At 47.3% G+C, this 13,234-nt stretch overlaps 1 protein-coding gene across 3 annotated transcripts in view; it reads right to left on the bottom strand.

Moving 5' to 3' along the window:
• MINDY4 (MINDY lysine 48 deubiquitinase 4) overlaps positions 1 to 13,234 on the bottom strand; it is a 109,154-nt gene that overhangs the window by 60,073 nt on the left and 35,847 nt on the right. For all 3 annotated transcript variants that reach the window (XM_032237266.1, XM_032237264.1, XM_032237265.1), the window contains 5 exons: positions 12,671 to 12,729; positions 9,060 to 9,169; positions 5,459 to 5,575; positions 2,875 to 2,963; positions 1,578 to 1,679 (listed from right to left, as the gene is read on the bottom strand). In XM_032237266.1, coding sequence (XP_032093157.1) covers positions 1,578 to 1,679; positions 2,875 to 2,963; positions 5,459 to 5,575; positions 9,060 to 9,169; positions 12,671 to 12,729 — 477 coding nt within the window. The remainder of the gene's footprint in view (positions 1 to 1,577; positions 1,680 to 2,874; positions 2,964 to 5,458; positions 5,576 to 9,059; positions 9,170 to 12,670; positions 12,730 to 13,234) is intronic.

The raw sequence follows: 13,234 nt of genomic DNA on the forward strand, positions 1-13,234 counted from the left end.
TTGCTATTTTGAAGTTTTCACTATTTTCATATTTCCTGAGGGCTGGCTGATAGGAGTTGCAGTTTAATATGAGCTCCCCACACCCCCAAACCCCCTGCCCCTCCAAAGCCTTCAGATGACCTCAATGAACACAGTATTAAGTTAGTACTGATTAGATATGGGACGTGTGTGTGTGTATGTGTAAGTAAGTGGGGATACAACATCAGTAGCAAACAGAGACCATGGTCAAACTGTCCAAATTAAACTTTGAATGGGCACGCTGGAACACAGAGCTCATTCTCAACATATAACCAATTGTGTAGTGCAGGGGTCACCAAACTTTCGGACCTCAGGGACCCTTAATTTCATCATTTTAAATCCTGCGGACCAGTAATAGAGATCTGCCTAATGACCGGCTGGGTGGGCGTGGCTAGCTGGTCATGTGACTGGGTGGGCGTGGCCAACTCGATGTCACTCATATCAAGGAGCGCTCAACGGCCCCTATTAGCCCCTCCCCTCCCAGCCCCTCCTCAGCTGTCCGCCCGGGCTCCTTAGGGCCCCAACAGGAAGCAGTTGCTGGAGCTAAGCAGCCACCAGGAGGAAGAGTTGGCAAAACAGGTCAGTTCAAATTGGATCTGACCGAGGAGGAGGCTCAGTAGAAGCACCTTACTGAGGACTAGGAGCATGGGCTTTCCAAGCAGAGGGAAGACCTGCAGGAGCGCAAGGCCAGGTCCTGGCGACTGGAGGCTCCGTGGGCTGAGATGGTCAGCCAGTTCCAGGCCATGATGCAGTCCCACTGGAACGAGGCCCTCTGGCTCTTCACCCAGCCTCCGCCCAAAGCCCCCCACCAGGAGGCCGAAGCAGACCCCAGGTCGGAATTTCTGACCCTCCTCTGACCCACACAAAAAGACCCCAAAGGGGGAGACTCTCTGCAGCAACACAAGCGTTCATTGCACGTATTTTGCCATAGTTTGAGGACCCCTGATTTAGTGCAATATAAAAAAATGCAAATAATAAAATAAAATAAACCAACATTTTCTAATGGACCACCAGTAGTCCACGGACCACCAGTTGATGAACGCTGGTTTAATGACTGTTTGAAGTTACAACCGAGCTGGAAAAAAGTGACTTATGACTGTTTTCACACTTACGACTGTTGCAACATCCCCATGGTCACGTGATCAAAACTGGCAACTGGCATGTATTTAACGATGGTTTCCGTGACACCCACCCCCCCTTTTGCAACCTTCTGACAAGCAAAGTCAATGGAGTAATTAATTCACTTAAAAACCGTGTGACTGACTTAAACAACCGGAGTGGAAAGAAAAGTCGTAAAATGGGGCAAAACCCACGTAACAAATTTCCCGCTTAGCAACATTCATCTTGGGCTCCACTGTGGTCATAGGCTGAGGACCGGTGGGGATGAATGAGGGTGGAGCCTGCAATTTTGGGGGTGCTTTCTGCAGTTCCAAGGTCTCCCATCGGAGAAGGAGAAAATAGGATTAGATGGGGGAGACGGCAGGAAGAGCCTGTTCCATGGACATTGTGATAAGATTTATTATCTTTTTTTTAAAAAAAAAGATGTACCTCTCACTTACAAAGTCAACACCACTTTCTCGCTGCCCCCTGCACGCCATAAAATACCGGCGAGAGCCAGAATAAGGCACTGGATCCTTTCGGTGTCAGACGGCCGAAGGCACCTGCAGGTTATAGAGAAAAAGAGAGAGATGAAAACAACACTGTAATATAAACAGAGAACAAACCCCCTTCTCTTCTGGCATTGATGACGTTCCCTAGTTGGGTCACGAAATGTGTGCAAGAAAACAACCAAGCTCAGAGAGCACCAAGGACCCCACAGTCGTCCTCCTCCTCCTCCTCTTCTTCCTCCTCCTCCTCCTCTCTTCAAACCCAATCCCTTCTTACAGTGATGATGTTACCTAATGGGGTCATAAAACACCTGTAAGAAAGCAGCCAAACTCAGGGAGCACCAACCCTGAGGTGGTATATATAAACTGCTATATATAAACCTAGAGCAGAGTCCAATACAATACAATAGCAGAGTTGGAAGGGACCTTGGAGGTCTTCTAGTCCAACCCCCTGCCTAGGCAGGAAACCCGATACCGTTTCAGGCAAATGGCTATCCAACATCTTCTTAAAGACTTCCAATGTTGGGGCATTCACAACCTCTGGAGGCAAATTCTGTCCAACTGATTCAGTGTTCTAACTGTCAGGAAATTTCTCCTCAGTTCTAAGTTGCTTCTCTCCTTGATTAGTTTCCACCCATTGCTTCTCGTTCTACCCTCAGGTGCCTTGGGGAATAGTTTGACTCCCTCTTCTTGGTGGCAACCCCTGAGATATTGGAAGACTGATATCCTGTCTCCCCTGGTCCTTCTTTTCATTAAACTAGACATACCCAGTTCCTGCAACCGTCATAGAATCAAAATCAAGTGAAGTATTAGCACCGCTTTATAAATCTCTCCCTCCCTCTGGGGGGCTGGGGGAGACCATTTTCACCCTCCCCGGGCTTCAGGAAAGCCTCCGGAGTCAGGGGAGGGGTCATGTGGGCAGGGCGGATTAAGTGGGCATGTGTGCATGTGCAACAGAGCACGTGCCCGCAATTTTGGCAGGGCATTAAGAAAAAGGTTCCCCATCACTGGTATAGGGCCTCTGGCTTGAGGTTGGACTAGAAGGCCTCCCGGGTCCCTTCCAGCTCTATTCTGGACTGAACTGAAATCCGCATGACTTCCACGGGTTGCCCTTTCCGACCCCACCAAGGAGGTCAAAAGTGGGATCACCCCCGTTTCCCCCCCACAACAATAGAGGGGGGGGGGCGGAATTTCCCTTGAAGGAGAATGGAAAACCATTGGAGCCCCTCGGGGAACGTAGACGACTTACCCAACTGCGTTGTTCCGGCTACTGTCACCGAAGATAAGATGTTGGAGGACGTGGGCTTGAACGGCTGCCAGGACCCCGCACGGCCCACCCTGGAAGAGGCCAGGAAAGAACGGAGGGAAACAATACGTGTGAAAAAAATATATATTCCTCTGCAGCCTGGATCTCTTTCACCTGGCTGACGGCCCCCCGCCCCTGGCCACGGCTGTCCTTGGATGTTCCTCCGGTGACCCTCGTAGATACAATGAGTTCTGACCCTGCCAGGTTCTTAATTAAAACTTCAGGTCCCTGGACCTTTTCCTGAAGAGGCCGAGCCAGGGTGGTGGTGATACGTGGTGGCTTTGTCTTGCATCCAAAACTGAAAACATTGACGTTTTCTAGCGGTCGAAATATTAAGGGGGAGAGAAATAGCCACAGAGGATGGGGTCCCCCCACCCATGTTTCATTTACTGCATTTTTTGGAGTATAAGATGCCCCATTTCCCCCCCTCCCAAAAAAGAGCATGGAAATGTTGGTGTGTCTTATACACCGAATACAGCCATTTTTGGCCTCCTTGAGCCCCGTCCCCGCATCCTTTTTTTTTTTTTTTTGCAAAAACTGAGGTGTTTTTGCCTGCCTCCAGTCCACTCTGGGGCACTCTGCAGCCTTCAGCAGGGCTGAGGGAAGGGGAAAATGACGTTTTTGTGAAATATGGGTGAAAAAGAGGCCTTTTTTTTTTTTTTTTTGGTGCAAAAACTGAGGCATTTTTGCTTTCCCCCAGCCTCCAGAAGCACTCTGCAGGCCTCAGCAGGGCTGGGGGAAGGCAAAAATCCCCCTGTTTATGGAAAAAATGCCCATTTTCTACTCGATTTTCGTAAAAATGGAAGCGTTTTTGCCTGCCTCAAGTCCCCAGGAGCATTTTGCAGCCTTCAAGAGGGCTGAGGGAAAGAGAAAATGACGTTTTTGTGAAATATGGGTGAAAAAGAGGCCTTTTTTTTTTTTTTTTTGCAAAAACTGAGGCATTTTTGCTTTCCCCCAACCTCCAGAAGCATTCTGCAGGCCTCAGCAGGGCTGGGGGAAGGCAAAAATGCCCCCGTTTATGGAAAAAAATGTCCCATTTTCTACTTGTTTTTCATAAAAACGGAAGCATTTTTGCTTTCCCCCAGCCCTGCTGAAGCCTGCAGAGTGCTCCTGGGGGTGGGGGGCAAAAACTTTTTTTTCTTACTTATCTCTTTGAAATCTTGGTGCGTCTTATTCACTGGTGCGTCTTATAGTACGAAAAATACGGTATTTTATTTATATTACCTTTCATTTCCAACAAACAGTGGGAAATATGGTTCCACCTATTTGTTATAATATTCACCCCAACACTATTAATAATATAACTATATATCAATACAATTACAATAGCACTTAACATCTTCATCATCAAATTCTCTCCACGTTTGGTTGATGGTCTTAAAATCCTGTTAAAATGGGGTCAGGTTGTACAGTAAAACTCGGTTAGAATTTGGAAGGTTTGGGGAGGGGAGAGAAGGGGAGGGGGTTGGAAGGGTTCCTCCACCCAATCTCCCACCCCTCCTGGCAGGGCATTTATTGGTCCATTAAAAATGCTTTTGGATGGAAAAAAAAATGGATGTGCAGGTATACATCCTCGACTTACAATTGAGCCCAACATTTGTTAGGCGGGACAGTTGTTAAATGAGTTTTGACCCACTTTATGACCTTTCTTGCTGGTGTTGTTAAGTGAATCACTGGAATCAGTCACAGGGTTGTTAAGTGAATCTGGCTTCCCCAGAAGATCGTTAAAAAGGGGATTGCGTGCAATGCCGGGTTTCACATTTTGTTACCTCCGGTTCGCCACGCATGCGCCTGGCCTCCCACGCATGCGCTTTGCTTACACACGTGACCCCGGGATGCTGCAACCGTCATAAATATGAGCCAGTTGCCAGGTTTCTGAATTTGGACCACGTGACCACGGGGGGCGCCGCAATGTTCATTAAGTGCGTGGAGCAGACATAAGTCACTTTTTCCAGTGCCATTTTAACTTTAAATGGTCACTTAAAGTAAATGGTTGTAAGTCAAGGACCACCTGTGCAATGGAAAGCGTCTATGGTTAGATTCTCAGTCGTCCAGGTTGTACTTGTTGCAAAGGTGTTTTTTAAAGAGGCAATTGCACTTTCTTTGTTTTTCCTTGAAGACGTTTTAATTCTCGCCCAAGAAGCTTCTTCAGTTCTGACAGAATGGTGGAAGTTGACAGTGGCCTCAACGACTCTCAGAGAGAATACTAATGACCAGATGATTGCAAGGAGTATAAATTATTCCGTCTTCCACCATGTGGATCTGAGGATGCAGATAAGCCTCCAGGTGGCCTCAATGACTCTCTAAAAGGATGCAAATGACCAAGATGACTGCAAGGAGTATAAATCCTTCCATCCCCCATTATCCAGTCAGAACTGAGGAAGCTTCTTGGATGAGAAGCGAAACGTCTTCAAAGAAAAAAAAACAAGAAAGTCCACTTGAATTTGTACAATGGAAACTCTCTTGCAGGTGACTTTTATCAGCTCCGCTCGGCAAATTCGGGAAGGAACTGATAGGAACTGGTTACCTTTTTCTGCACGATCCCATATTTCAGCTCCGGGTTTTCACTGAACGTGAAACTCTGGATTTTCCATTCTTCGTTGAAGCATCCAAGACTAGAGCCGAAAAGCAGAGTTTTTAGGTCCTGTATTAACAGAAAAAAGAAAAAAAAATGGGTGAGGCAATAAGAGGAACGGCAAAGATGGAGGAAGAAACTGCTATTTTAATTTGGGAAATACATAAAATGACATGACAGAGACTGAGGTACGCCATTTTAAATCAGGGTGTCCACTCCCAACATTGTCATAGAGAGAGAAGGGGGGAGAGTGCTTTCCACGCATACTGTCAGTTGAAGTCGGATCTCAGATTACTGCAGAAGGCTTGGGAGGTGTGCACCTCATAGAGGAATGTGATTAATGACACAGACTGAGGGGAAGGAAGGAACAGGGGTGAAGTTCAGCCATAAATCAAACAAAGCTTAGACCTGGCTGTCTATAAGGTTTCCTAAAAATGCCCTAATTGATTCATGAGTCTCGAGCCAAGTTTCAATACAAAACTAGTCAGTTATTAGGAGCATCATAGGCAAGGTCTTTTCGCAGTCAGGTCTGAGCTTTGTTTGATTTATGGCTGAACTTTACTCCTGTTCCTTCCTTCCCCTCAGTCTGTGTCATAAATCACATTCCCCATTGAGTTGCACCCCCTCCCAAGCCTTCTGCAGCAATCTGAGATCCGACTTCATCCAACAATCTGCGTGGAATGCACTCTCCCCCTTCTTCTCTTACTATGACAACATTGGGGGTTGAACACAGGGAAGATAAAGCTGGAGAACATACATCTTGACTTACATTAATTCATTCAAAGTTACAACGGGACTGAAAAAAGTGACTAGCCACTTTTCACACTTACGACCGTTGCAGTGTCCCCATGGTCACGTGATCCAAATTCAAACACTTGGCCACTGACTCGTACTTGCGACGGTTGCAATGTCCTCAGGTCACGTGATTCCCTCTGACAAGCAAAGTCAACAGGGAAGAAGACAGACTCGCCTAACACCTGGGTTACTGATTCAACAACTTTGGTGATTCATTTAACAACTGTGGCAAGGAAGGTCATAACTGACTCGTATGTATGACTCATATGTATGACGGTTGCAGCGTTCCCAGGGTTAGGTCATCACCTTTGGCAACCTCCTGGAGAGCATAGTCAACAGAGAAGCCAGATTCACTTAACGACCAAGTTACTAACTTATCAACTGCAGTGATTCACTTAACAACAGCGACAAGAAAAATGGGGTAAAACTCACTTAACAAACGTCTCACTTAACAACAGAAATTTTGGGGTCCATTGTGGTTATAAGTCGAGGACTACCTGTAGCTCGATTTTTCAGAACTCAGGCTGTCCTCAACCTACAACCACCATCGAGCCCAGAATTCATGTTGCTAAGTGAGAAATGTATTAAGTGAGTTTTGCCCATTGCACGACTTTTCTCAGGAATGCTGCAACCGTCATAAATATGAGACAATTGCCAAGCGTCTGAATATCGATCACATGACTATGGGGATGCTGCAACGGTCATAAGAATGAAAAATGGTGATGTCACTTTTTTTCATGGCCTTTATAACTTTGACCCGTCACTAAACAAACTGTTGTAACTCAAGGTTGCAACTATCTGTATTAGCTTCAACAGTGGCGCCAAATTTTAATTTGCTGAATAGCCCCCATGGATGAGCTCCCATGAAACTCTCTGATTTAGAAGGTAGTCCTTAGCTTATGGCTACAATTGAGCCCAAAATATCCGTTGATAAGCAAGGCAGTCCTTAACTGAGTTGTGCCTCACTTTGCAATTATTTTCTGATATGGTTGCTAAGTGAATCACTGCAGTGGTTAAGTAAGTCATGCACTCAGCAGATCCGGCTTGTGGGAATCCAGTTGGGAAGGTTGCGAAGGGTGATCCCTGGGGACAACGCAACTGTCATAAGTACATGCCAGTTGCCAAGCGCCTGAATTTAGATCACATGATTGTGGGAGTGCACCAGTGGTGGGATTCAAATAATTTAACAACTAGTTCTATGCCCTAATGACCAGCTGGGTAGGGGTGGCTCGGTGGTCATGTGGCTGGGTGGGTGTGGCCAACTCAACGTCACTCACGTCGATGGGCGCTTCGCCTTAGCTGTTGCAATGTAATAAGGGTTAACCGGAGAGGCAGTTTCTGTAAGCAGGGCAATAAAGATTAGGCTAGAAACAACACCAGAATGTTTCCTTCCTGCCTTCTTTCCTTACCCTGTAAAGTGGGGAAAAAAATAAACTAAGATTTCTTCCAACAACCGGTTCTCCGAACTGCTTAGAAAGTTACCAACCGGTTCTCCCAAATAGGTGCGAACCGGCTGAATCCCATCACTGGAATGCAGCTATGGTTTATAAGTGTGAAAACTAGTCAACACTCGCCTTACCCTCCCCGCCCCCCGGCGCCGTTGTGACTTTGAATGCTCGCTAAAGAATATAATTTTAAGTCGCGGACTGTCTATAAAGGCAATTTGTCAACTGGTATTTACAGGCCAATTTTAGTCAGGAAGAAAAAATTAGAACCACATTCAGTTCCAGTTAACATGACTTATTTGATCGTTCCTATTCACAAGAACCACAAGGGTCAATCAGTGGTCAGAAATTCGTCACTGGATAAAAGTCAACGGAATTCAAGAGGGATTAGCGGCGGCGGGGTTAAAAAAATGTTAGCAACCGGTTCTCCGCCCTGGTTGCTGGGTGGGCGTGGCCATGGTAGGCGTGGCCTACTCCGCCTCCTGAACCACGGGGGTGAGGGAGGGCGTTTTCGCCTTCCCCCAAGCTCTGGGGGCTTTCCCTGAGACTCCTGGAGGGCGAAAACGGCCTCCCTGGGCTCCGGATATCCGGAACTTCCAGAAGGCCCATTTTGTGTCATCCCAGACCCTCTGCTGGGCCTTGTACTTACCCAGCAGGATTAACGGGGCACATGGAGAGATTCCTGGGGTCGGTGGAGCCAGCTTGTCCTTCCAACAACTGGTTCGGCGAACCAGATGCAAAATTAGCATACGGTTCGCTCGAACCGGTCCAAACTGGTTGAATCCCACCCCTGGGGATTAGGCTTAAACCTTTTGTGATAACGTAATGATTCTAGACTGATGAGTTGCTTGACTCCTCCCCCAGGGTCTGCTTGCTCTTCTCCTATAATTTGGCACATAATTTAGCAGATGTTTGCAGATGTTTCATGACCCAGCTAGATAACATCATCCGATTAGTGAGTTTGTGGCTGCTCATTGTTTGTATACAATAGCTTGCCCTGGTAGTGTTGGCAAGGGAGAGGCTTTCTCCTTGATATTAATTAGGGTATTGCTTTCTGCATGACTGTTTGTCTGGTATTAATCCCTGCTTATCTGTTGTTAGATGCTAGAGAAGCTAGGTTTTTTTTCTTTTTGTCTTTTTGTTTCCTTCTTGGCTTTTTATTCTTTCTTTTGAATGGTGTGTAAATATTATTTACATCTATGTGTCCGTTGATAGTTGATGGGTGTTAAGTGCCTAACTTCCAGAAATCCCCTATTCCCCTCCCCACATTCAAATTCTGTCCTGTCCTCTGCCAAACTTAATGCACAGCTCACCTTTGCAAGATTGAAATCAATGGGCCTGGTTGTCACTTGGCAGGTATATAGAGTCAATGATTCAGGGCCCTCCCCAACATCCTCCCAGCTTTCTTCATCCTCGATATCAACTAGTAGGTGAAAATAAGAGGTCAACAGTAATCTAGTAGCATCTTATGGCCTATTAAGAGCATGAAATTCTACTTGTACTCTGTACATTAAAACCACTCCATAATTGAAACGCCTTCAATATCCAAGGGTTTGCATTTTAATATTCAAAGTTAAAAATAGCCTTTTTTTTAAAAAAAACTAAAACTTGATTTTCTTTATCTCCTTGAGATGAAACACACTTGGGTAAAATGGGTAAAATGAAACAGGTTATGACATCCTTAGCTGCCTTAGTTAATATACCAACAGCAGAGTTCCAGCAACACGGATAGCCATAAGCTATCCCTTATATGTCATTTGCACAATAGACTAGGCCCGTGATGGCAAACCTATGGCACGCATGCCAGAGGTGGCACTCAGAGCCCTCGCGGTGGGCATGCGCACTGTTGCCAGCTGCTCTCCTGTTTCCGGTGCATCTGTGCAGGCACCGGAGTGCCTGAAAACAGGCCAGAAAAGAGCCTGAAAATGGCCCGAAGAACAGCCGAGAAAATGGCCTGAAAACAAGCCAAAATGGCCTTTTAAAAGGGCCAAAGAAGAGCCTGAAAACAGCCTGAAAAACAGCCTGAAAACAGCCCTGAAAAAATGGCCTGAAAACAGCCTGAAAAAAGAGACTAATAACAGCCTGAAAACAGCTCGAAAAATGGCCTGAAATCAGCCCAGAAAATGGGCCGAAGACAGCCTGAAAAAGAGCCTGAAAACAGCCTGAAAACAGCCCAAAAAGGGCCTTAAAAAAGGCCCGAAAGAGGCTGAAAATGCCCTGAGAACAGTCCCAAAAAATGGCCAAAAAACCAGGCCTCCACATGCGGGACAACTGGTCTTCAGATTTCTGGCACTCCGGCACACGCACACACATTCACGCACCTTCCAATTTGGGTGCTCAGTGCCGAAAAAATTCGCCATCCCTGGACTAGGCTGAAAACGAGAATATAGTCTGGTTCAAAAGGCCCATGGAAATAATGCAAATATGGGAGTTTGCTTCTGAAAGAATTTCACCTGGTCATTAACTGAATGGTTGCAGGTCGAAGACGTACCTACTACAGATCCTTTTATCTGAATTTATCTACGGTGTTTTCCCCAAAATATGACAGGGTCTTATTTTTTATTTATCTACAAAACATGGCTTTGGCTTTATTATGGGGGGGGAGGGGGGTTTATTGTTTTGGGGTTGCCGGGCGGCTGCTCTCTTGCGAGTGGGCTCCCAAAGAGCCGGGCACAGCCTCATGGGCGAAGGTCTGTGTTGCGCTGTCGCAGCAGCGCAACACAACAGCCATGAAGTGACCACGCTCACGAGGAGCCACCCGGAAAACTCCCTTTGCAGCCGGGCACAGCGCCATTCACTGACCTAGGGGTATCGCCAAGCCACGTGAGTGCCTATTCACCGCCACCTGGTTCCTGCGGCTTGGCACCTTCCAAATGCCAGTGAATGGCGCTCTGCACGGCTGGAGAGGGGGTTGCACAAGGGGCTGTTCTGCTCTCGCTCACCTGCCTCCCAGCCTCACGATGCATGGCCCAGCTCTCATTACGGAGTCAGGGCACCTCCACCACTGCCGCCATCCAAGCCTGGCTTTTTCCGCAGCTTCCAACCCGAGTCTTTTGGCAGTGGCCCCTCTGGGCACAAGCTCTATGGTTGTGGACCAGCTGCCTGCAGAGCGTACAACCATAGAGCATGCGCCCAGAGCAGCCACTGCCGAAAGACTCGGTTTTACCTTCCTTCTTTCTTCCCTCCCTTTCACCTTCCCTTCCCTTCCCCCTTCTCCCTTCCTTGTACCTCTTTCCTCCCTCCCTCCTTCTTCTCCCTCGCTCCTCCCTCCCTCTCTGTCTTCTTCCTAAAACCCTGCTTTTTCTTCCTCCCTCCCTCCCTTCTTCTTCCTCCACACTTGTTTTCCCTTCCTTCTTCCCTCCCCTCCCTTTCACCTTCCTCGTACCTCTTTCCTCCCTCCATCCTTCTTTCCTCTTTCTTCTCCCTCCCTCTTCCCTCCCTCTCTATCTTCTTCTTCCTCCACCCTTGCTTTTCCTTCCTTCCTTCTTCCTTCCCTTTCCACCTTCTGTCTTCCTTATACCTCTTTCCTCCCTCCCTCCTTCTTCTTCCTTGCTCCTCCCTCCCTGTCTTCTTCTTCCTCCACCCTTGCTTTCCCTTCCTTCTTCCCTCCCCCTTCTTCCTCCACCCTTGCTTTTCCTTCCTTCCTTCTTCCCTCCCTTTCCACCTTCTGCCTTCCTTGTACCTCTTTCCTCCCTCCATCCTTCTTTCCTCTTTCTTCTCCCTCCCTCCTTCCTCCCTCCCTGTCTTCTTCTTCCTCCATCCCTGCTTTTCCTTCCGTCCTTCTTCCTTCCCTTTCCACCTTCTGTCTTCCTTATACCTCTTTCCTCCCTCCCTCCTTCTTCTTCCTTGCTCCTCCCTCCCTCTCTTCTTCTTCCTCCACCCTTGCTTTCCCTTCCTTCTTCCCTCCCTCTCTATCTTCTTCTTCCTCCACCCTTGCTTTTCCTTCCTTCCTTCTTCCCTCCCTTTCCACCTTCTGCCTTACTTATACCTCTTTCCTCCCTCCATCCTTCTTTCCTCTTTCTTCTCCCTCCCTCTTCCCTCCCTCTCTATCTTCTTCTTCCTCCACCCTTGCTTTTCCTTCCTTCCTTCTTCCTTCCCTTTCCACCTTCTGTCTTCCTTATACCTCTTTCCTCCCTCCCTCCTTCTTCTTCCTTGCTCCTCCCTCCCTCTCTTCTTCTTCCTCCACCCTTGCTTTCCCTTCCTTCTTCCCTCCCTCTCTATCTTCTTCTTCCTCCACCCTTGCTTTTCCTTCCTTCCTTCTTCCCTCCCTTTCCACCTTCTGCCTTACTTATACCTCTTTCCTCCCTCCATCCTTCTTTCCTCTTTCTTCTCCCTCCCTCTTCCCTCCCTCTCTATCTTCTTCTTCCTCCACCCTTGCTTTTCCTTCCTTCCTTCTTCCTTCCCTTTCCACCTTCTGTCTTCCTTATACCTCTTTCCTCCCTCCCTCCTTCTTCTCCCTTGCTCCTCCCTCCCTCTCTTCTTCTTCCTTCACCCTTGCTTTCCCTTCCTTCTTCCCTCCCTATCTTCTTCTTCCTCCACCCTTGCTTTTCCTTCTTCCTTCTTCCCTCCCTTTCCATCTTCTGCCATCCTTATACATCTTTCCTCCCTCCCTCCTTCTTCTCCCTTGCTCCTCCCTCCCTCTCTGTCTTCTTCCTCCACCCTTGCTTTCCCTTCCTTCTTCCCTCCCCTCCCTTCCACCTTCCTCGTACCTCTTTCCTCCTTCTTTCCTCTTTCTTTCTTCTCCCTCGCTCCTCCCTTCCTCCCTGTCTTCTTCCTCCATCCTTGCTTTTCCTTCCTTCCCTCCTTTCGGAGATGGAATGCCCCATACTCAGAGGGGCATTCTAGGAATTGAAGTCCACCATCTTAAATTTGCCATGGGAGAGCAAAAAAGCAGCAACAGATATTTTATCAAAGCAGAACTGACCTAGTTCCAGAATGTCCTTGGGCAAATTTTCTCTCCTGGAGGCGGTGGTGGGAGATCTTCTGAAATGAAACAAGATGGAACAACCATATGGTCAAATGTGATCACAGGCTTGGGTAGATTTAGGTGAATTTAATCAAAAACAAATGGAGGCTCAAAAACTAAAACTCAAAACATCCGGTGAGCCAATTTCAGAGACTGGGACTTTCGATGTTGAAGGCAGGAGTGAGAAAACCTAATTCCCAGAACTTCATACTCACTGTATAATGAAACGTCAACCAGGTGGACCTCAGCCCATGGGCAACTACTAATGTAGCAGTTACTCCTAGAAAATCTCTTTGGAAGAAGGCGATTGGGTTTTTTGGGGGGATGTTAAAGTGTTCCAACTTTCCAAAACTTTCCAAATCAATTCTGTCTGTACATTTGCAATTCGTATTTTAACCTTTGTGAAAAAGTTGCCAGTCCTTGTTGACTTTTGTTGTTCTTAGGCTGTCTGAGCCACTTCCAAATATGATCTGGTGGATATCGGCTCCCATTGCCTTAGTAACTAATCTCGTGTGTCTCGAA

The sequence above is a fragment of the Thamnophis elegans genome, chromosome Z, assembly GCF_009769535.1.
Source record: "Thamnophis elegans isolate rThaEle1 chromosome Z, rThaEle1.pri, whole genome shotgun sequence".
In the NCBI taxonomy this organism is placed as follows: Eukaryota; Metazoa; Chordata; class Lepidosauria; order Squamata; family Colubridae; genus Thamnophis; species Thamnophis elegans.